Source organism: Lissotriton helveticus, chromosome 1_1 (genome assembly GCF_964261635.1).
Source record: "Lissotriton helveticus chromosome 1_1, aLisHel1.1, whole genome shotgun sequence".
Classification (NCBI taxonomy): domain Eukaryota; kingdom Metazoa; phylum Chordata; class Amphibia; order Caudata; family Salamandridae; genus Lissotriton; species Lissotriton helveticus.
In genome coordinates this window covers 1,585,043,624-1,585,064,614 of record NC_136057.1, presented here as the reverse complement: position 1 = coordinate 1,585,064,614, position 20,991 = coordinate 1,585,043,624, and the positions used below count along the sequence as shown (strand labels likewise).

General features: G+C 50.4%; 1 protein-coding gene across 2 annotated transcripts in view; it reads left to right on the top strand.

Moving 5' to 3' along the window:
* SPRYD3 (SPRY domain containing 3) overlaps positions 1-20,991 on the top strand; it is a 686,433-nt gene that overhangs the window by 170,084 nt on the left and 495,358 nt on the right. For both annotated transcript variants that reach the window (XM_078687310.1, XM_078687302.1), the window contains exon 5: positions 5,503-5,638. In XM_078687310.1, coding sequence (XP_078543436.1) covers positions 5,503-5,638 — 136 coding nt within the window. The remainder of the gene's footprint in view (positions 1-5,502; positions 5,639-20,991) is intronic.

Sequence of the window (20,991 nt, the reverse complement as noted above, 5' to 3'; positions counted from 1 at the left end):
TGTGGAAACGAAAGTTCACATCCCCAAGGATGTCGTCAAAGAGTACTATAAAAACGACGACATTCAACAGTGGTTCAAAGTGTGTGAAGTGGCCATAACCGCCCATCGAGTACCCCTCAAGGACTGGGGCGCCGGCTTGTGGGGGAAGTTCGTCAACGAAGGGAGGGACGCCCTGCTAGAGCTCCCCGATGCCGAGATGACCTCGTACGAACACATGAAAGCCACCCTCCTCACTCGCTACGGACTCACCCCCGAAATGTACCGGCAGCGATTCCGAGACTGTAAAAAACTCCCCGGTACCACATGGGTGGAGTACGTAAACTTTTATAGTAGAGCCCTAGAGGGGTGGATCAAAGGCAGCCAAGTCACCACCTACGAGCAGTTGTTCAACCTCATTGTATGGGAACACCTGTCCAACAACTGTTTCATCGAACTCCGGCAGCATCTCCTTGACAGCAAACTGACAGAGCCACGGAAACTTGCTGTCGAGGCTGATCGATGGGTGAGCACCCGAGTCCCCCGGAGTCTGATGGGAGACTACGGCCGGGGATCCCCGGGGAACCACCGGCCACGAGGCGGCGGAGGAGGCCAGAACAGGGGCCGAGACGCCCCCACGGGGCCACCCCCAACCTCCACTTCGCCATCCCTGGCCCGAAGGGGGGCCCCCCCAGCACGACTGGGGCCCCGCCCAAACGTTACCTGCCACAGATGCCAGCGGCCTGGTCACTATGCTAATGACCCCCTCTGCCCGATGAACCAACGACCCAGCACCACCGGTCCTCCAAACCGCCAGATCGCGGCCGCCGCCCTGGGCGAAGAAAGAGGCGAGGAAGAGGACGACGACCCTGAGCAGGCAGAGTGGGAGCCCGCCGCTATGTCCTTGGTTTGCCTGCGGGAAAGAGACATGATCCCACGAGCCCCGATCCCAGGCAACACCCAAAAGTACCGCCAATGGGTCACCATTAATGGACACCGGGCCGAAGCCCTCCGTGACACTGGAGCCAGCGTGACGGCGGTCCGCTGCCATTTGGTGGCCCCCGAACAGATCCTGCCCAACGTCCTGTGCCCAGTACGGTCGGCGGATAACTCCGAGAGCTAGTGCCACATGGCACGTATTCCCTTCGAGTGGTGAAGGGTGTCGGGCATGCTGAAAGTGGCTGTCCGGGACGATGCCCCCGTGGACTGCCTCCTCGGGAACGACCTGGAAAGTTCCCCCTGGGCCCACGTCGAGCGGAGAGAGCATCTGGGGATGCTAGGCCTTCCCGAGTGGGTCTGTGCGACCACCCGATCCATGGCCGCCTGGGCCACCGCCCCGAACGAAGATACCCCGCCTGAAAGAACCGGAGTGGCCCGCACCTCCGCCGTCCCCGAGGACGCCGACCCAGAGCCCGGCCCCCAGGGGCCCAGCCATGAAGACATCACCGAGCTCGGCCACCTTCCCGAACTAGCCCAATGGCGCCAAGAAGGTGGCCCCACACGAGAACAGTTCCGGCAAGAACAGAAAACGTGTCCCTCCCTCGAGGGAATCCGACAACAAGCCGCCACTCAAGCCGCCGGAGACCCATCGGGGTCCCACTGGGTCTATTGGGACCACGATCTCCTATACAGCGAGCAGAAAATTGCCGAACTGGGGGCCAGCCGAGTGCTGCTGGTCCCCCTACGATTCAGAGACTTCCTCTTAAACCTGGCACACGACGTGCCCCTCGCCGGGCACCTCGGGCAGGAGAAAACCTACAGCCGCCGGTGACCCATTTTTACTGGCCAAAATTGCGCAACGATGTGAACAATCACTGCAGAACCTGTCCGACCTGTCAAGCCAGCGGGAAGAGCAGGGGGAAAGTCAAGGCCCCGCTCCAACCCTTTCCCGTGGTAACACCCCCCTTCGAGCGTGTGGGGATCGACATAGTGGGGCCCCTGGACCCCCGCACCTCTCAGGGACACCGCTTCATCCTCGTCCTGGTGGACCATGCCACCCGCTATCCAGAAGCCATCCCCCTCCGGACCATAACGGCCCCGTGGTGGGCAGAGCGCTAATGGGGATCTTCTCCAGAGTCGGCTTCCCCCGAGAAGTCGTGAGTGATCGGGGCACAAACTTTATATCCAAATATATGCGGTCCCTGTGGCAACAGTGCGGGGTCACATATAAGTTCACCACCCCATATCACCCCAAAGGGAATGGACTTGTAGAGCGGTTTAACCGAACACTCAAGGGGATGATCAAGGGCCTAGAAGAGCCACTACGACGCAAATGGGACGTCCTACTGCCCTGTCTCCTGTTTGCCTATCGGGAGGTGCCCCAGAAGTCCCTGGGGTTCAGCCCATTTGAACTATTATACGGACGCCCCGTCCGAGGTCCCCTCTGCCTGGTCAAAGAAGGCTGGGAGACGGCTGTCCGAGATGCTCTACCGGATGTCTACCGGTACCTCCTGACCCTCCACAACCAAACTCTGAAGTTCCGGGAACTTGCCGAGACCAACCTTGAGGCCAGCCAGGAGGAAATGAAACGCTGGTATGATCAGAACGCCTCGTCCATCGAGTTCGAGCCGGGCCAGCAGGTCTGGGTCATGTCCCCGGTCGAACCTTGTGCCCTCCAGGACAAATGGACGGGCCCTTCAAAGTGGTGGAGCGCAAGAGCCCCGTCACCTACCTGGTGGACATTGAGTCCTCCCGGAACCCCCTCCGGGTTCTACACGCCAACCGGCTCAAACCTCACTTTGCCCGCACGGAGCTGAGCCTGCTGTTGGCTACAGATGACTGAGCTGAAGATGACTCCGAGCCCCTACCGGACCTCCTGAGCACCGCCGAGAAGGACGGCTCCGTCGAGGGGGTCACCCTCTCCTCCGCCCTGACCCCAGAACAGCACCAGGACTGCCGAAAGCTGCTGGGGCAATTTGCGGACCTGTTTTCACTCACTCCCGGGGTCACCCGGTGGTGTGTCCACGATTTCGACACCGGGGACAGCCCGCCTGTGCGACACCGGGCTTTCCGAGTTCCCGACAGAGTTCGGGCCTGCATCCAGTCCGAAGTTGCCAAGATGCTAGCCCTGGGGGTGGTCGAACCCTCAGACAGTCCCTGGGCCAGTCCCGTTGACCTGGTCCCTAAAGCCGCCGCCCCCGGCGCCCCCCCGGAACTCCGGTTCTGTGTCGACTACTGGGGGCTGAATGCCGTCACCAGGACCGACTCCCATCCCATCCCCCGGGCGGATGAACTGATCGATTGCCTGGGGGCCGCCAGGTATCAGCACCTTCGACCTCACGGCCGGGTATTGGCAGATCGGCCTCACCCCTGGTGCCCAAGAGCGATCTGCCTTCTCGACCCCCGATGGCCACTTCCATTTCAAAGTAATGCCCTTCGGCATGAAAAACGCCCGGGCCACCTTCCAGAGACTAGTGAATAGAGTGGTGGCGGGGCTACAAGAGTTCAGTGCCGCATATCTGGACGATATTGCGGTGTACAGCCTCCACTGGGACGAGCACCTGACGCACCTTTGGGAGGTCCTGACGGCCCTCCGACGGGCCGGGCTGACAATTAAGGCCAGCAAGTGCCAGATAGGCCAAGGGTCCGTGACCTATCTGGGACACCAAGTAGGGAGCGGCCAGGTGGCTCCCCTCCAACCAAAGATTGACGCCATCCGGGCCTGGGAGCCCCCGGTCACCCAGACAGCAGTCAGAGCCTTCCTGGGGCTCACGGGATATTACCGGCGCTTCATCAAAGACTATGGGAGCATTGTGGGGCCCCTCACTGAACTGACCTCCAAAAAACTACCACAGAAGGTGCACTGGACCCCCGAGTGCCAAACAGCCCACCCCCGGGACACTGCTGTTTGCTGTCATAGCAAACTTGGTTTGGATTTTGAAAGAGCGAGCAGGAAAACCTGCTCTCTTTGTAAATGCAAACCATTTTGCTTTTCCACACGGGGAGCTGCATGTTAACAGCTCCCCGTGTGGAAAAGCAATGCCTGCTCCTGAAGGACGCAGGGAGCCGGTTGGGACTGTGGGGGCATTGGGGCTCCCCCCCACGGTCCCCAACGTTGCATATAGGCCCCGCGGTATGGGGTCCTCAGGGAGAATAGAAATTAGTCGTAGGTGCAATTTTTTTATGGTAAAATTAGGAGTCTCGCACCCAGCGTGGCGCTCAGCGTGGCCCCCTTGTGTGCACGCGTTGGGTGCACGATTCCTAATGTATATGATGAACGACTGCAGCGCGTTGGGTGCACCACTTATATCGCGTTGGTTGTGCGACTCCAAGCAATAAAAAGTTATATTTTTCAGATATACATCAAGCTTATGTGTTTAGATCTTGGGTGCTCTAAAAAGAGCCGTTGTGTTCGAGAGATTTTTGTACCTATAAGTAAGTACCTATGCAGAGTCTAAAGTTGATGAGGAAGACTGTTACCCTCCTCTGTAAAATGTACACTATCTCTCCTATAGATGCCATTCATATTGAAAACATTTTTTTATCAATTTATATTAAAAATATGTAATGTAATTTAAAAAATTAAATATCTAAAACGAAATATTTTTAAAAAAATTAGTAAATCAGTATAAAAAAATAAATATAACAATTAATACATTTAAAAATTGTCATTTACAAAACCTTAGAAATTCACTGAAAAAAACAATAGGTTTTAGGGGTGTTATAGTTAGCTGGACATTTCACTCGTAAAAACCATTGAAATTCCCCACTGAGTGGGTTTTTAGAAACTTGTACTGGTGTGTCAATGGCTTAAACATGGTACCCTATATTTTATACTGAGTGATTAAAGGTTATACTACTGTGTGATGAGGTGTTTCAGACTGTCACATGGATGATGCCATGAGTGATGTCATTCGAGATGTCATCAGTGATATCACTGACCATGTCATGAATGATGTAATAGGTGACATCATCAGCAGTGGATTGCGGGCGCGGAAGTTATAGTTAGTACAACTAACTATAACTGAGGAATTTCAATGGTTTTGTACAAGTGAAATGTCCAGCTAACTATAACACCCCTAAAATCTGTTTTTTTTCTGTGAATTTCTAAGTTTTTTTAAATGCTAATTCCTAACTATAGTGGGTCTGAAACCTATAGTTTTTTCAGTGAGTTTATATATCTCTCGATCTATCTAGACAGATAGATAGACAGATAGATAGACAGATAGATAGACAAATAGATAGACAGATAGACAGACAGACAGACAGAACAAAGTGTTCCTTCGTCCTGCACTCAGTGTTTTTGTGATTTCAATGGAGATTCTCATTATTATCAAAATATTATTTAAAACGTTTTTTCTTACTTTCCTTCTATACATATGCTATCTGGTGTTTTAAGCCTGTCTGCCTCATTGATTGTGTTGGAGGGCCAGGCTAAGATGTGGATGAACTATTAATGCTTTTTGAGAAAGATGATAACTGCAGAATTTGAATTAGCCTTTTCTTTTGTTTTGTAGGGCATCGTTTTGCTCACATATTTTTTTCTGTCTTTGATTTTTCATTCATTTTGGTCTCTGCTATTTACAGGCTTTACAACGGACGTGCCAAAGGAAGACAATTTGGTACCAAATGTAGTTCAGGTGACCGTATTGGCTGTGGAATTGAACCAGTGTCTTTTGAGGTCCAGACTGCGCAAATCTTCTTCACCAAAAACGGAAAAAGGGTGAGTGCTATTAAATGTATCGTCTAAAGGATTCTCCTGCTGTTTTTGGCTGGGGTAACTCGCCTTTAAGAGACATAATTAGTGAGAAATCCCACTACTTGTGCATTAGTCTCTGTCTAATCCAGACCTCTAAATTGGTGGAGAGGTCTGTCATTGGTTGAGCATGCTCTGTCACCTGACCTGATTATCCCTGAAGGCGTGTATCTACAGGAACATGTGCTATGAATGGAAAATTGTTCTTATTCTGCAACCATCTTTTAATAGCTGGTAGCACCATAGATTCACATGCAACCACGATCCTCCCTAGACGCTAGTAATGATCATGGTGGTTTCTTTCACTTTTTCACTCCTTTTACAATGTCACACTGTCTTCAACACAGCTCCCCATTTCACTACTCGTCCTCTGAGGGGATAAGTCTGAGGTGAATCTTGTGGCTGGTTGTAGGAATGTGTCCCTTTTTGACATGGTCACTCCCACTTTTTGCCTGGTACATGATGTGATTCTGACTGAAAGTGCACTGGGTTCATGCTAACCAGGTCTCCAATGTTATTTCCTAAAACTGTAAAATTGTTCCCCCAATTGGCACAACTTTTAGCACTCTCTAATAGATGGTACCCTGGTACCTAGGGCCTAAGGACTGCAGCTCAAACTGTGCCTCCCTAAGATACCCCCGCCAAGCACATTCAAGACTGCCATTGTGGAGAAGTGTGGCTCACTGGTTAGAAGCAGCAGACCCTGAAGCAGAGGTCGGCCCGGGACCAGGGTTCAATTCCCGTCGTGGCAGGGACTTGGGTCAATGTCCGCGGACTCGATAATTCTCGCCTAGGTGCCTAAGCTAACCATGGGTCCCACTCTGCAACTCTGGGCAATAGCTTGCTTAATCTCCACAACGGCCCCATCAGCGCCGGGGATGCCTGGCTTCACCTTGGGGGTGCCCAGGAGGGACCATCTCACAAGGAAAGCCAGGACGGGTTCCCCAGCGGTATACAGCGCCAGGACACTCCGAGATGGAGTAACAGTGCGCTTTACAAGTATACATTTACATTTATTTACATTGCAGGCTGCGTGTCTTGGTGCAGACAAAAGTGAAACCAGAACATGTCACACATCCCTATGTGACATGTCCCTAACAGTGTATGAAATATTTGTACGTTAGACCCTCTAGCAAACTAGACAGCTCTAAGGCAGGGTGCTGAATGTTACATGTGAGGGCATACCTATATGATCGGATACACCCCTTTACTGTTCAGTCCTATTACTGCCAGTGCAAGGGACCAGGGAAGCCATTTTAAAATGTGCTGGACACTTGAAAAGGAGATCCCCAGCTACATGATGGCTTCACTGAAAATAGGGATGCTTGGTATCAAACATCTCTTATTGGTAAACGCTCACTGATTGATTTGCCAATACATGCACCCAGCGAGCACCTTAGAGTTGCCTCCTGAAAACCTGTCTGCCTCTGGTGTGCTTGCTGACTTGCTTCTGTTGCCTGCCTTCTGAGACACTGTTCTGACCTCCTTAGGTGAGACCTTTGCTCTCCAGAGTCCTAGAACAAAAGCCTGTCCGGGAAGAGGGTGTAACACCCCCTCCTACAGGATGATCTGCTGATTAGCTTCCTTGGGTATATGAGCTTCAAAGAAGCTGCTGCCTTTGGAATGCGAATCTGGTTCCTGTCACAGGAGAGGAAGCCACCCCCCTGTCCAGAGCCCTCTTGGCACCTGGGCAGGCGGGGAAATGAGCTGGTCGGGTAGATGTGACACCTCTAAGGTGGACTACAGCGAGGTGGGCACGACTTTTCAGAAGTAGCCTTCTTTGTGATGGCATATTTAAGACTTCTGGACATGATTATGCCCTTTTCCCACAGGAAGCGGTCATATAGAGGACATACAGACCCCAAGGGTCAGTAGCCCATTGTCTACTACTCTACACTCCCCTAACACTCCTAAATTCAGTATTTAGGGGAGCTTCTGGCACAAGAAAAGCTGATCCCGACAGCCTAAGAAGAGAGAGGACACCAAGGAGTTGCAATAGCCAAGAAGACAGAAGAAGCAGCTGACCTGGTACCAACCCTGCCTTCCTGCATCCATCGTTGAAAACTGAGCCAAAGTCGACTTGTCCTACTGCAGTGACACCAGAAACTTAGGAGGACTACCTGCCTTCGAAGAAGACTCTAGACCTCCTGTGAACAGTGGACCTGTTCCAAAGAACTCCAAAAGAGAAGACTCTGAGGCCAAAAGTCAGTCAAAAATAAGTTTATTATGACCATTGGTCTTTAAACTACATAAAAACATCATAAAACAGCTTAAAATACAATAATTTAAAATTGTATAAAAGAACCATAAAACAGAATTAGGGGACTTTTGCAAATTCATTATTTGTTTGGCTCATAAAAACTTATATTCCTTGTATCAATTAATATGAGCAAGATCCAGATGCATAAAGATCCAACATTTAGTGACTGTGGTAAACTACAATTGTCCAATTAGTCTCTATTTGTCACGCCCTGATCCACTCTTTCATTTCCTATTCCATAAGGAATCTCTTTGCGGCTTTGATAAACTTCGCCAATGCAATTGCAATGTCAAAGAACTGAATATCAATAAGGAGCTCAATTGCTTGCATCCTTGACCTTATACCATATTTTAAAAAGACTGGCCGTAAAAACAATTGATGTAGAGTTAGCAATTTTCAACAATCCATTAAGATATGTACGCAAATGCATTTTATGCCTATCCCGCATGTACATTTACCATCGCCATCCATTAATATACTTTTTATTTTCTCATTTGCACGTACAGGATTAATGCCTACTCTCACCTTTAACAATTCATTCTCAACCATTGATTTGGTAAGGTGTCTAAATAAGGGTACCAGTTATCAGAGAAGCTGATCCCGACAACCTAAGAGAGAGGACACTAAGGAGTCGCAAAAGCCAAGAAGCTAGAAGAAGCAGCTGACCTGGTATCAACCCTGTCTTGCTGCATCCATCGTTGAAAACTGAGCCAAAGTCGACTTGTCCTACTGCAGTGACACCAGAAACTTAGGAGGACTACCTGCCTTCGAAGAAGACTCCAGACCTCCTGTGAACAGTGGACCTGTTCTAAAGAACTCTAAAAGAGAAGACTCTGAAGCAAAAACCAGACACCTGAAGCAAACACTGTACCTGTTGCCTCCGGCCCGACTTGGAGTGGGCCAAAGGTGCCAACAAGGGTCCTCAGAGTTCGAGTCAATTGAGTTTTCAGACCTCCTAGACTCCCTGACGTCGCCTGCAACCTCTGCACGCTGATCCCCTTTACTGCGGCTGCTCCAGTAAGGAAAGACCCAACACCTTCTGACAACTCTGCAGCTGTCGCCCTTGGGCCTTGGAGAAGAGGATCAACAATGTCACCCTGTCTCCGACCAACGCAAAGCCTAACCCACTTGCTGGTTGAGCCAGACTGGCTTCCTAGCCAGCACCTGCAGCCTCTTTTTACCGTGACCGATCTCCATTGAAATGCATTGGGCTCCTGACACTGATTTGCATCTTAACCTCTGCCCCTCTTATGCCAATGGTGGTACTGCCTTGGACTTTGCCCACCACTCACCTTAACTTCTGGAGATTGGTCTTGTAAGTCGATGTACTGTACCTGTTTGCAGAGTTTGTTCTTCCTCCCTTAGGGTAACATTGCAGAACTCAGAAATTGCACTACTTCCACTTTTTAAAATGAAAAGAATTTATATTTAAAAACGCATTTACCTGAACGACTTTTCCCTGATGCCTATGCATATATATATGACTTGGTATTTTTATAAATTGGTGTGGATCTCCTTGAGTTGTGTGTGTCGTTTTACTCCTGTGTGTAAGCCTAAGGCTGCTCGACGACACTACCCACTAATAGAGCACTTTGAGATTGCAGAGCAATCCCTGCCCACTAGTAAGGTAACCCCTGGACTCTACACGGTATATCAGATTTTTTATATAGCACATAAAGAGCCATCTTCCTACACTGGTGCTCTGTGGACCAAGAGTAGAGCCACAGCAGGCCTCAGACAAAGGAAAAACAGTTGAAAATCCATGGGCGCAACACTAAATGGCTAGAGTATGCAGAGCATGCGAGTCTCTCAGCACTACATATTATAAAACAGATGGTTAAAGAGAATGTCTTAAAATAAGTGCTTAAAATGGAGAGCTTCGGCTTGGGACTCCCTCGCTCATCAGGAAAAGTCAGTAGTAAAAAATGCAGAGAAGATTAACTTTCAATATGCAAAAATCGCTGCTACTGCATGCCAACTATGGCTTACGTTTGCCAAGGCTCCCTCAACCACACATACAATTGTAACTTTACTCTCAATGGCAGTGGGGGACTTGGGCTTATAACTCGTCTATATTGTGTATTGGGTACAGACCAACAAGTAAAGAATCTCCACATAGAGGACACATGGCAGCGTCTGAGTGACAAACCAATCTCCCTCTAGGTCTGGACAAAGGTACACGTGGGTGTTCAAAGGATGTCTGTTAGCGATAGGTTCAAACAGATATCTTCTAATATAGTGCACATGACCTACCTTTCCCCCAAACGACTCCACACCATATAAGCATCTAGGAATCGGTGCTGCCCTCGGTGCGAGGCTGTGGAGTCAGATTTCTTGCATATGGTAGGGCACTGTCCTGTTCTAGTCTCTTACTGGCTTGAAATTCAACTCCAGCTTAAGCGCGCATCGGGGTGGGATATCCCACGCGCAGTTAATTAGTGTCAGGTGGGGCACCTCCCGGAGAACCCAAAACGGTGATTGAGCAGGCACTTTGCTATTCAAGGCCTTACAACAACAAAGCAGCGCATAGCAATACACTGGATAGGTGCTCGGCCCGACATAAGAAGATTGGGAGAAAGACTTGCTGGAGTGGGCAGGAGTGGATGAGGCACACATGAGGACCAGAAGACATAAGAAGGAACAGGATCCCCTGCTTGCCTGGGGTGCAATGACACAAGCACTGCTGGAGCCTCCGGGTCACACTCAACCAATACCTGGTCAGTTCAGGAGGCTAGTAGAGTGACATAGGTGTGGGATTGATTAACATGCTTAGCTGGACCCTATAGATACCCTGCATGGGGGTTCCGTGATGAATAGGTTCGGTGCTGCAATGGGGAAATTTCCCACGAGGTGTGAAAGACAACCTATATAGAAGCTAAAGAGGAGGGCATGGGTGGGGTATTTTTGGTTATACAAGAATCGTTATCTGGTAACTGTTTGTTATATAGATAACATTTTCAGTTTTTTGTTCTTTCTTTGTTGTAACCAAGATACTGCATAAGGGAGACTGTTCATATTGTGACCTTTTCTCCTGTAAATGCTCCTATTCAACACAACACCTTGTGGTATGGTCCTTGTCCTTTGTTTGTTGTCCTTCTGTGGGGCATTACTACATTAGCGGCATCATATCCTGTGTGTATTTGACAAATGTCAATAAAGATATTAAAAAAATGCATAAAAGATACCCATGAGTAAGACCTACCATTAAAATGAAGTAATTTTACTTCTGATGGATACGTCTGCCTGTGGATTCCTCACCTTTTGATTTTACCCCTGTGCCAACATTCCCCTAAACTTTTTTCTTAGCTCTCCCTCGTCGACGAGGACGTCACAGTAGCTCGGCTCCGCTCGCGTCTCCATATGATGTGACCAGAGCCATAAGAAGACTTTGTTGGAGTGCTGATGCCAGTTTTCTTTTTCTGCGCCATCAACACGTAACGGTTTTTCTGGGACTCTCTATTTCTTGTAGGTTAACATTGTTACAGTTCGATCTGTAGTTGTAGCAGTGCGATAGCTACACAGAAGAAGTCAGGGTTCAAACCTTGTAGGGAATGTGGGTGTCATATGTCCATCACATACCCCAACGAGGATTGCCTGAAGGATGAATTTGAAGGCACTTAAGAAAAGGGAGACCAAGTTATTTATGGCCCGGGTGAGGAAGGAGGAGAGACCCTAAGAGGAGAGATCCAAGTCGAAGTTGATGACCCCCACACTCCTCGAGGTCATCAAAGCACAAGAGGTAGCGACGTCATGGGTCCAGGCGTCGTTCCTCAAAAGGCAAGTCTTCGAGGTAGGCTTCTCCGGTCCAGCGGCGTCATGGAAAATATGGCATCTCACCTCTCCCTCATCTTCTCTGCAAGCGACGCTGGTGCCCAGGGACGCGTCGCATGCACCTCTGGCTTTGCCTTCTCCGGTGTCCCTGGCGTCGCTGCCACAACCCCCATCGGACGGATCCAGACCAGGCTCCTCAGGATCCATACCCACCTTTCCCGGGTCCAGGTTTGGATCCGTCGCATTTTCTTAATGGGATGTTTGCCAAAGCGGCTTACCCATCTGGCGTGCAGACTGGCCCAGTGGATCAGCTTTCCTATAATATGGGCATCCCCCAGCATTATGCCCAAGCACCATTTCTGTCCTTCATGCTGATGACTCCGTTATGGACTCTCAACGCCGATCCCGCAGGTGTCTCCGGTGTGAGAAGTTGGCCTGATATGCAGTGCTCACTATTCTAGTGAACACTATGTATCAGTCCAAACAACCCTTATTGATGATTGGTTGTAAGTCAACCTGATAGACCAGCTATCCTAGTAGCATGGATACGAGCAGTCTAAGGCTAAGACTCTAGAGGGCGTGTTAAGCCAGCTGTTTTACCATCACATTACCCCTTGAACACCAAGTGAAAGGACACCACACAAGTTGTTATCAAAAATAAAGTGTATTTATTTATAACAAGACTACCCTGGCTCTTTATGAGACAGGGAGCTGAGCACACAACAAAACTCTTACGAAAATACTTTAAGTCGCACAATTTACACAAATGCCCTAGGGGCACGAAAAACCATATACACAGTAAGTGGAATGCGAACTTGCTAGCAGGTAAGTAATACTTTTCTAGACTCAGGAATCGCTAGGCCTACAATTCTAAACACTGGGATTAGATGCAGGAGGCCTGTGGACGTCTTGTGCAGAGTGGGAACTCTCACGCGTAAGGCGGGAAAAAGTCTATGGAGGCTAGCAGTTGCAAAGTTACTGTTCTCGGGCGAACCCGACTAGGTGGGTCGAAAACAAGAGTGGATCCGAACACTTAGGGTGTTGGACTATACTGGAGCACCGGAGTACTCAGGTTACCTAGCCCAGGGGCTGCGGCTGCATAGGGTTGAAGTTGCGTCGGAAACCCTCGTTGAAGATCCAGGAGCCTGAAGAAAGAAGTTGCTGGCAGGCGGCCAGTGAAGGAGTTCGTGGTGATCCAAGCCTGGATCAGGGAAGAAGAAACCTGTAAGCAGAGGGGACCAAGTTCTGAATCACTAGCCAGTGATTTGAGTGGGCACCAGGATGGCACCGGACGAAGTCACCTCAGCCAGGTGAGTGGGCGCTGCTGGGCTCTGCAGTCTCTCGGACCAGGAGGCGTTGTCGGCGACCAGGATGGAGGGGCGAGCTGTCCCACGAAGGTACTTGCTGTCGACGTCGCTGGACCCAGGATTGGGCAACAAGTCTTGGCAAATGCAAGGCCCACGCGGTGGACCTAAAATGGCGTCTTGAGTGGACCAGGAGGGTCCAGGGTGCTCCTCTTTTGGAGGGGAGCAAGGGCTAGTCTGGAGCAACCAGACCAGCAGTAGTTGTCGTCGTGGAGTGTCGTGAGAGGGCCACTCGCCAACGGGCAAGCGACCTGGACAACGCGGTGAGCAGCAAAAAGCAGAAGGGCCCCACGCAGATCTCGTGGATGCAGGGGGGCTGAACTTCGGTGCTGGAGCTGCTCAGGGTCGGGGCTTCTCTTACCCCAAAGCACTCAGTCGAGGGTCACTCAGCGGTCGTGCTGGACAAGCGTCGTGCAGTTCTGAAGATGGCCGGTCCCTCGAGGTCTCGTCGCACCCACGGATCACAGCTGGGCTGATGATGTAGGTTGAGGTCAGAGGTGCCAGGGAAGCCGGTTTTCGTCGTGCTGGAGCAGTCTTGATCCGAAGGAGAGACTGGCAACAAACCGCGATGCTTGGTTGGTGCCTGCTGCTGCAGGGTGACTACTCCTTAGTCACAAGGGAGAATCTTGGGAAGAAGTCTTGAGTTCATTTCGTGGAAAGTAGTTTCAGGATTCAAAGATGATCTGATTTGGAAGGGGGCCAGGTCCTACCTTTATCCTGCAAAAAGGGGCTGGCACGCGACTAAGTCCTGCCCTATGGGTGGGACTAGGAGGGGGGTGGTTACACCCCTCTCCTTTGGCGGACTTTCCCCAGCTCAGGGGCTGGAGTGCCCCTGGAACTGGTTCAAGCTGGCCTATGCACAGTGAGCACCGGGGTGCCACTTGCAGTCACCTTCCTCTAAAGCCCTGCCTACCTAGGATACACAAAATCCTGTCTGGGACGGTGCTGGCACCGCCCCTGGCAGGAAACCCTTTGTCCTTGCCTCCTGGGCTGGGAGGACTCCCAGCAGCAGGAGGGCAGACTTGTGTCTCGGTGGCAGCATCCATTTTGTGGAGCTAAGGCTCTGTCTAACTTTAACCGGGGTTACAGGTTACATACATGTCGTGTCCCTCTAGAAGGGTGGAATGCTAACCCCGTCGCCAGAATTGGCGAGGGGTTAGTATTCCAATTCGTATGACACCTTACTCGACATGTTTTGATAAAGCGATACCAGAGTTGGCATATAACCGCGAGGATTATAATGCACTTAAGAGTATATGGTATGCGATATCATGGAAACGGCTAAGGGATGGATCCCGAAAGCCGCAGATAGGCTCAGCTCATGCCAGAGCACTATCTCACACGATTCCAAGCACTCTGCCTTCAGGATTGTCAAGGCCTGCCATAGGAGTGACTGATAGGAGATCTGTGTGTCCATTTTAGGGTTAGATATAGGTATACTATATCTAAAGCAAAGGGTGATTACACCACCTTGCCCCAGCTGTCGTGCAGCCAGTTGTGTCAGATTTGGATGGCCAGCCAGGGGTGGCATAATACATGCTGCAGCCCCTGGTAGGCCCTGGGTACACCTATGCCCTGGGTACCTAAGGTACACTGTACAGGGACTGATAAGGTGACTCCGTATCCTATTAGATATGTACCTAGGGTACATGGAATCCATTTTACAGAGAGAGCAGTAGGCCTGGGGTCCTGAATAGCAGGGCCCCAGGTCAACTAAGTCAGAAAACCAGCAAAACACCAGGCAAAAAGTTGGGGGCAACCATAGTCAGGGATCTACCTTCCTACATCCGGCATGTCAGATTTTGGGCCAATGCCATACCGGCTTCGTGTGGCGTCCCTGGCTGCTACTGAGAAACATCCTTCGACGCGGTTTCCAAAGATACACTCCAGGAGGGATGCTCAGAGGCTGCTGGAAGAAAAGGAATTCCAGGAACAGCAGAAGCAAGTGATGAGGGGGAAATCCTGGAGTATGTTAATGACTCCGGTGGTCTTCAAGAGTCCAGTGGTTTGGACACTTTCCCCGAGTGGGAACTTTCTTCACCCAAGACGCTACTTTCTCCATATCACACTGTTATTAGGAAGGCTGCTGATGTTTTGGCTCTGCAGTTTGCAATGGCAGAGTTCAGGTCTAACATTATGACTGAGGTCTTGCACTCTCCTTCAGTGGTGGAGCCTTTGCTCCCATTCAATGAAACTCTGATTGAGCCGATTTTGGACGTGTGGCAGAAGTCTGTGTCTGGCCGGTGGTTTCCAGAGTGGTGGCAATAAGTTATAAGGCTGCTCCTGGGGATCCAGCTTTTCTAACCTCTCTTCCTTCAAAGCTTGGTGGTCAGGCTTCATCATCATCCAAACAGTTAGAAGGGTCCTTACCCTCCACCCCACGGTAAAGGGATTCCAAAAAGCTGGAGTAGTCAGAAAAAAAGTGTTCCCTTCTGCAAGCATGGTTTTAAAATATACTAATGCCACATGCTTATTAGGACGATATATCCATTCTCTGATGGACTCGGCCAAAGAGGTGGCTCATGAGCTGCCTGAGGATGTTCAAGGTCACTTTCTGGAGGTGTTGACTGATACAAAGGCTGCAGTCTGTCAGGTGATCCAGTCGGGTCTAAATACAGCAGACTCAGTCGCCAGGGTGATGGGCTTTTCGGTGGCTACCAGGAGGCACGCCTGGTAAGAGGTTCGGGGTCTTCTCCGGATCTGCAGGCCACTCTGCTGGATCTTCCTTTTGATGGTTTCAGGCTCTTTGGGACAAAAGCGGATTCTGCTCTGCAAAATTTCAAAGTAGCCGGGCTACTGCGAGACCCTCAGTCCTGCAGTCCCTGCCTAGGTGTTATGGTTACAGAATATTTTGTGGGTTTGGGAAGGCAGCTTCATTTCGAGGCCATCGGCTGCAGGAGCATCCCCTGTACAAGTCATCCAGAGGGAAGGGAAGAGGCTGTCGGTGGGCCTGCTTGTCAACAGTCTTCCTCCTCCTCCTCTTCCTCTTCCTCCTCCCCCTCCCCCCCCCCCCCCCCCCCTTCACCACTCTCACACTGGTTCAGCAGGGAAGCAGCTCTAGATCCCCCATCTTGGAGCCTGTTGGTCCCGTAGGAGGCCAGGTGTCCAATTTTCTATAAAATTGGAAATCTGTTAAATCAGATCTTTTGGTTTTGAATCTTGTAGAAAATGGGTACGCCCTTCCTTTCCAGGAGTTTCCCCCTCATTACCCTTCTCGCCAGTGCTGGTGTTCGGAGGACCATCTTCTGCTTCTGCAGCAGGATGTCCTGTCCTTGTTACAGAAGGGTGCAATAGAGGTGGTTCTGGAGCAGGAAAAGGGTCAGGGGTGTTCCTCCAGATATTTCCTGATCCCCCCCGAAAAGGACAGGCGGTTGAGACTAATCCTGGTCCTCGGGGTCTTGAATTTGTAACTCAAGCAGGAGAAGTTAAAGATGCTGACCCTGGCTCAGGTTCTTCTGGCGCTGCAGCAGGGAGACTGGATGTGTTGATTGATTTACAGGATGCGTATTTTCACATTCCCATCCTGAAGTCTCATCGGAAGTAAGTCAGTTTTACAGTTGGGTTCTCAGCACTACCAGTTTGTGGTCCTCCTGTTCGGCCTTACTTCTGCACCTCGAGTCTGCACAAAGGTGATGGCAGTGGTTGCGGCTCATCTCAGTAGGTCGGGGATTCCGTTATTCCCCTATCTGGACGACTGGCTGCTCAAAGCGAAGTCTTCAGAGTTGGTGCTGCATCATCTGCAAATAACGGCTTGGCTGTTGTTACACTTGGGTTTTTCGATAAATGTACCCAAATCTCACCTGGTGCCCTCTCAGCGCAAACTGTTCATAGGGGCAGTGCTGGACACTACTGTGAATCGTACCTTCTCACTTCCTCAGTGGATTCTAGACATCTAAGCTATCATTCCATTGTTTCAAGAGGGAGCGACTGTTCCAGTCTTAAAGGTCTTACGCCGGCTCGGTCTATTCGCATCCTGCATTCTGTTGGTCAACCATGCACGCTGGCACAGGGGCACTCCAGTGGTACCTCCACAGGCAGTAGTTTCAGCACAACGGAGATCTCAGGGAGGTGGTCAGAATCTCCAGAGACACCGCGGCAGATCTGTTATGGTGGAGTGTTTCGGGCAACCTCTCAAGGGAAGCAGTTTCAACCTCCTTCTCCGGTGGCCACAGTGATAATGGATGCCTCCACTCTGGGGTGGGGTGCTCATCTTGAGGATCTGGAGAACAAGGGTCTTTGTTCTCCAGAGGAAAGAGTGCTTCATATCAATCTGCTAGAATTGCAGGCGATACGTTTGGCTCTCAAGGCCTTTCTTTCCTCCCTTCGCAGTCAGTTGTTTCTTATCCTGACATACAACACTACTGTGATGTGATGCATCAACAAGCAGGGAGGAGTAGGGTTGTATCATCTCTGCAGAGAGGCTCTGCAGCTCGGGTCCTGGGCTAAAGACTATTGGATTTGCGTAAGTGCAAATCATCTGGCCGGAGTGCTGAATGTGCGTGCGGACAGTCTCAGTCGGCAATACGCAGCTGATCACAAATGGCGTCTCCATCCGGAGGTGGTCCACCACATTTTCAGTATGTCCGGGTTTCCTTGGTTGGACCTGTTTGCCACTTAAGAGAAGGTGCACTTCCCATTGTTAAGCAGTCTCCAGTATCTGATGCGGGAAGCGCCGGGCGACATGTTTAATCGACATTGGAGTCTTCGACGACTTTACACGTTTCCTCCCATAACCTTGATTCCTCGGGTTCTGAGTAAGGGTCGTCAAAACCGGGCATTGATTACCCTGGATTGGACAAGAAGGGTGTGGGACACCTTAACCTCTCTTCCCACCCCACGCTCCATCTCCGTCTCAGGGAAGACCAATTCTTGCAGGGGCAGGTTCTACACCCCCTCCTTCATGCCTGGAGAGTGAACGGGGCAACCTGAGTTCTTTCTCTCTTATCTCGGATGTGGTGGATGTCATTTTATCGGCCAGAAGATACTCCCCCCCCCCCCCCCCCCCCCCTCCCATCTGTTTATTTCTGTAGGTGGCCCAGATGTATTAAGGGGTGTGGAGAGAGTTGGATTGATCCCTTGAAGGCCCATGTATCTGATGTTACTTTTTTACTTTCTTTGGCCCAGCAGGGTAGAGCTGTGGCAACTGTTAAGCGTTATTTGTCGACTTTATCAGCCTTCCTTTGTTTGCCAGACGAACCATCGTTATTTAACCCCATTGATGCTGCCGTCGGCCGCTGAACGTTCAGAGCACTACCTGGCTGGTGCTGCAAACGTTCAACGGCCGACGCAGCCCCGTCCACTCTTCGGAACGCCCGCACTGCGCCGAAATAACGGCCACAATAAACTGGTTAAGTCTCTCATAGTTATGAGATTCATTAAGGGCCTCACTAATAGATTTCCTCCCACTCCCGTTATTATGCCTCAATGGGACATACATTTGGTTCTTACTTTCCTGATGGGTTCTCCTGTCGAGCCTCTTCATAGTTGTCCGTTGAGGCTTCTTACATTCAAAACAGTCTGTTCGAGGCATATGAGCTGCAGATTGCACACTATGCATAGATTGCCACCTAGTGTTGGGCCTGGATGTTTGCAGTTTGTTTTGTTGTAGAAAAGTCTTTGGAAGTCACGGGATAGGTGACTCCTCCTTTGGATGATACTGCGCATGGGCATCGGCTCCATCCCCAGATTGTTTTTCGCCATTAGGGAAGTGATGGAGCTGTATAAGATAGTGATGTCCATGTGATATGTATCTAAGTAAGATAATACTGGAACAGATAAAGGTAGCCGGGGAGGCGGGTGGGCGTGTGCAACTCTGCAGCTCTACATGCCAAGAACAGATGCATACTGGTAAGTAGCATTTACCGTTCGAGGCATATGAGCTGCAGATTGCACACTATTCATAGATTACATAGCAGTTCCCACACCTAGCGGCGACCGCCAGTATCTGTTGCAGTTGTTTTTTTCCGCCACCGAGCTCGGATGTGTTTCCAGCGCTTCATGTTGAAACCGATTTCCTTCGGCCCGGAATCCTCACCAACTTACAGGAAATAAGTTTCTAACTCTACACTATTCTTCAACATCGAACACTTTGATTCCGGTTGTCGTTGACGGCCTTCGGGCCTAGCTAGGCCTCAACTCCAGCTCATGGAAAGGACGCCATTTAAAAAGTGTCCTCAATGTGGGTCGAACTTTCCCCACACCGACCTTCATGAAGTGTGTAACCTCTGCCTCTCCCCGGAGGACGAGGCCAAAGACTGTTCCGCTTGTGCCTCTTTCTGCTCCAAAAAGACTATCCGGGACCGAAGAGCGAGAAGAACAATGGCTCGATCTTCAACTTCCATTCCGGACGACATCTTTGAGGAAGGCGTCAACGTCCCAGAACAACACGGCGTCGACAGTGGTTCCGAAGAAGTAGAAGATTCGGAAGTCGAGGACATCCCTCCAGCGCAGCGGGTCGTAAGTAAGACAGTCGACCCCAACCCTTCCTCGACACACCCAAAGAAGGCCCCGGTCACACCCTCGCCCTCTGGGTGCACACTGACACTCCGCTTCTACTGCCCCACCTTCGGGCCCGGCTAAGAAGCCAATTAAGCCTTCAGGCGACTCAGGCTCGAGTCAGCCTTCGCATGGTGCCGGCGCCATCCTACCGGCACCGAAAAAGACGACACCGGCTACGCCGACGTCCAAACCACTACTCCTTCGGCACCGAAACCCAGGTCCGACCCAAGCAAAGCTGCTTCGGATTCCCAAAAACCACCAGACCCGAAAAAACAACCGGAACCAAAGAAACCGTCGGATCCAAAAACAATACCGGAACCGAAAAAACCTTCGGAACCGAGAAAACCTTTGGAGCTGAAAAAAGCTTCGGAGCCGAAAAAGACTCCTGCTTCCCCGACAAAGGACATTGTCAAAAAACCAAAACAACCCGCTTTGGTGCCGAAACCTTCACCCGCACCAAAAGATCGGACTCAACCAGAAGACTTATCTTACCCAGACCCTGCTCAAAAGACTCTGGCTAGAGACCCAATTACTGGACAGTTGATTTTGGCCTCAAAGAAGCGACCACTGGACAAACCAGCTCCAGCTCCGCATGCAAAGAAGGACATGGCTACCTCGCCTTTAAGACTGCCTTCCCCTTCTCCTCCACCTATGCCATCACCACATGCTCCCATAACACAGCATTCCCCAGCATCCTCTATTGTACAAGATGATGACAACAGGGATGATGTACAAAACGGGGTGGTGATGGACGGAGCATCTGAATCAATCAAACACTCACACCCAGTCAAAAGATCTGGGTTTAATCCATCACCGTTCTTTAGCCCACTCTGCCACCCCAGTTCAGACATGGCTATATGCAAATCAGTCTGACCCTGTGCCTCATGGGAACAGTCCAGCCCGAACTGCCAAGCCATGTCTTCCCTGGACTGGAAACAAGCTTCCGAGGACCGATTTCTGGCATTCCAGCCGTCTTCAGCCCGGCTTGATTGAATCCAGTGGCAAAGTGAGCAAGGGACTCACGTCTGAGCATACCCTGCCACACTTATGGCGGCCAAAAGCGGTACAAAAGGGGGTATCTTATGCCACCCCTGGCTGGCCATCCAAATTGACACAACTGGCTGATCACTCAGCTGGGGCAAGGTTGTGTAATCACCCCTTGCTTAGGTATAGTATTCCTATACCTACCATTATATATAGACAAATATGCACCTATAAGTCACTCCTATGCCATGCCTTAATATTCCTGAAGGCAGAGTGCTTGGTTTTATGTGAGATGAGGCTCTAGCATAAGCTGAGCCTGTCTGCAGCTTTCGGAACCATGTCCTTATAGCTGTTCTATGATATAGCTATACCATAAACTCTTAAGTGCATTATAATCCTCGCGGTTGAATGCTAACTTTGGTTTGGCTTTATCAAAACATGCC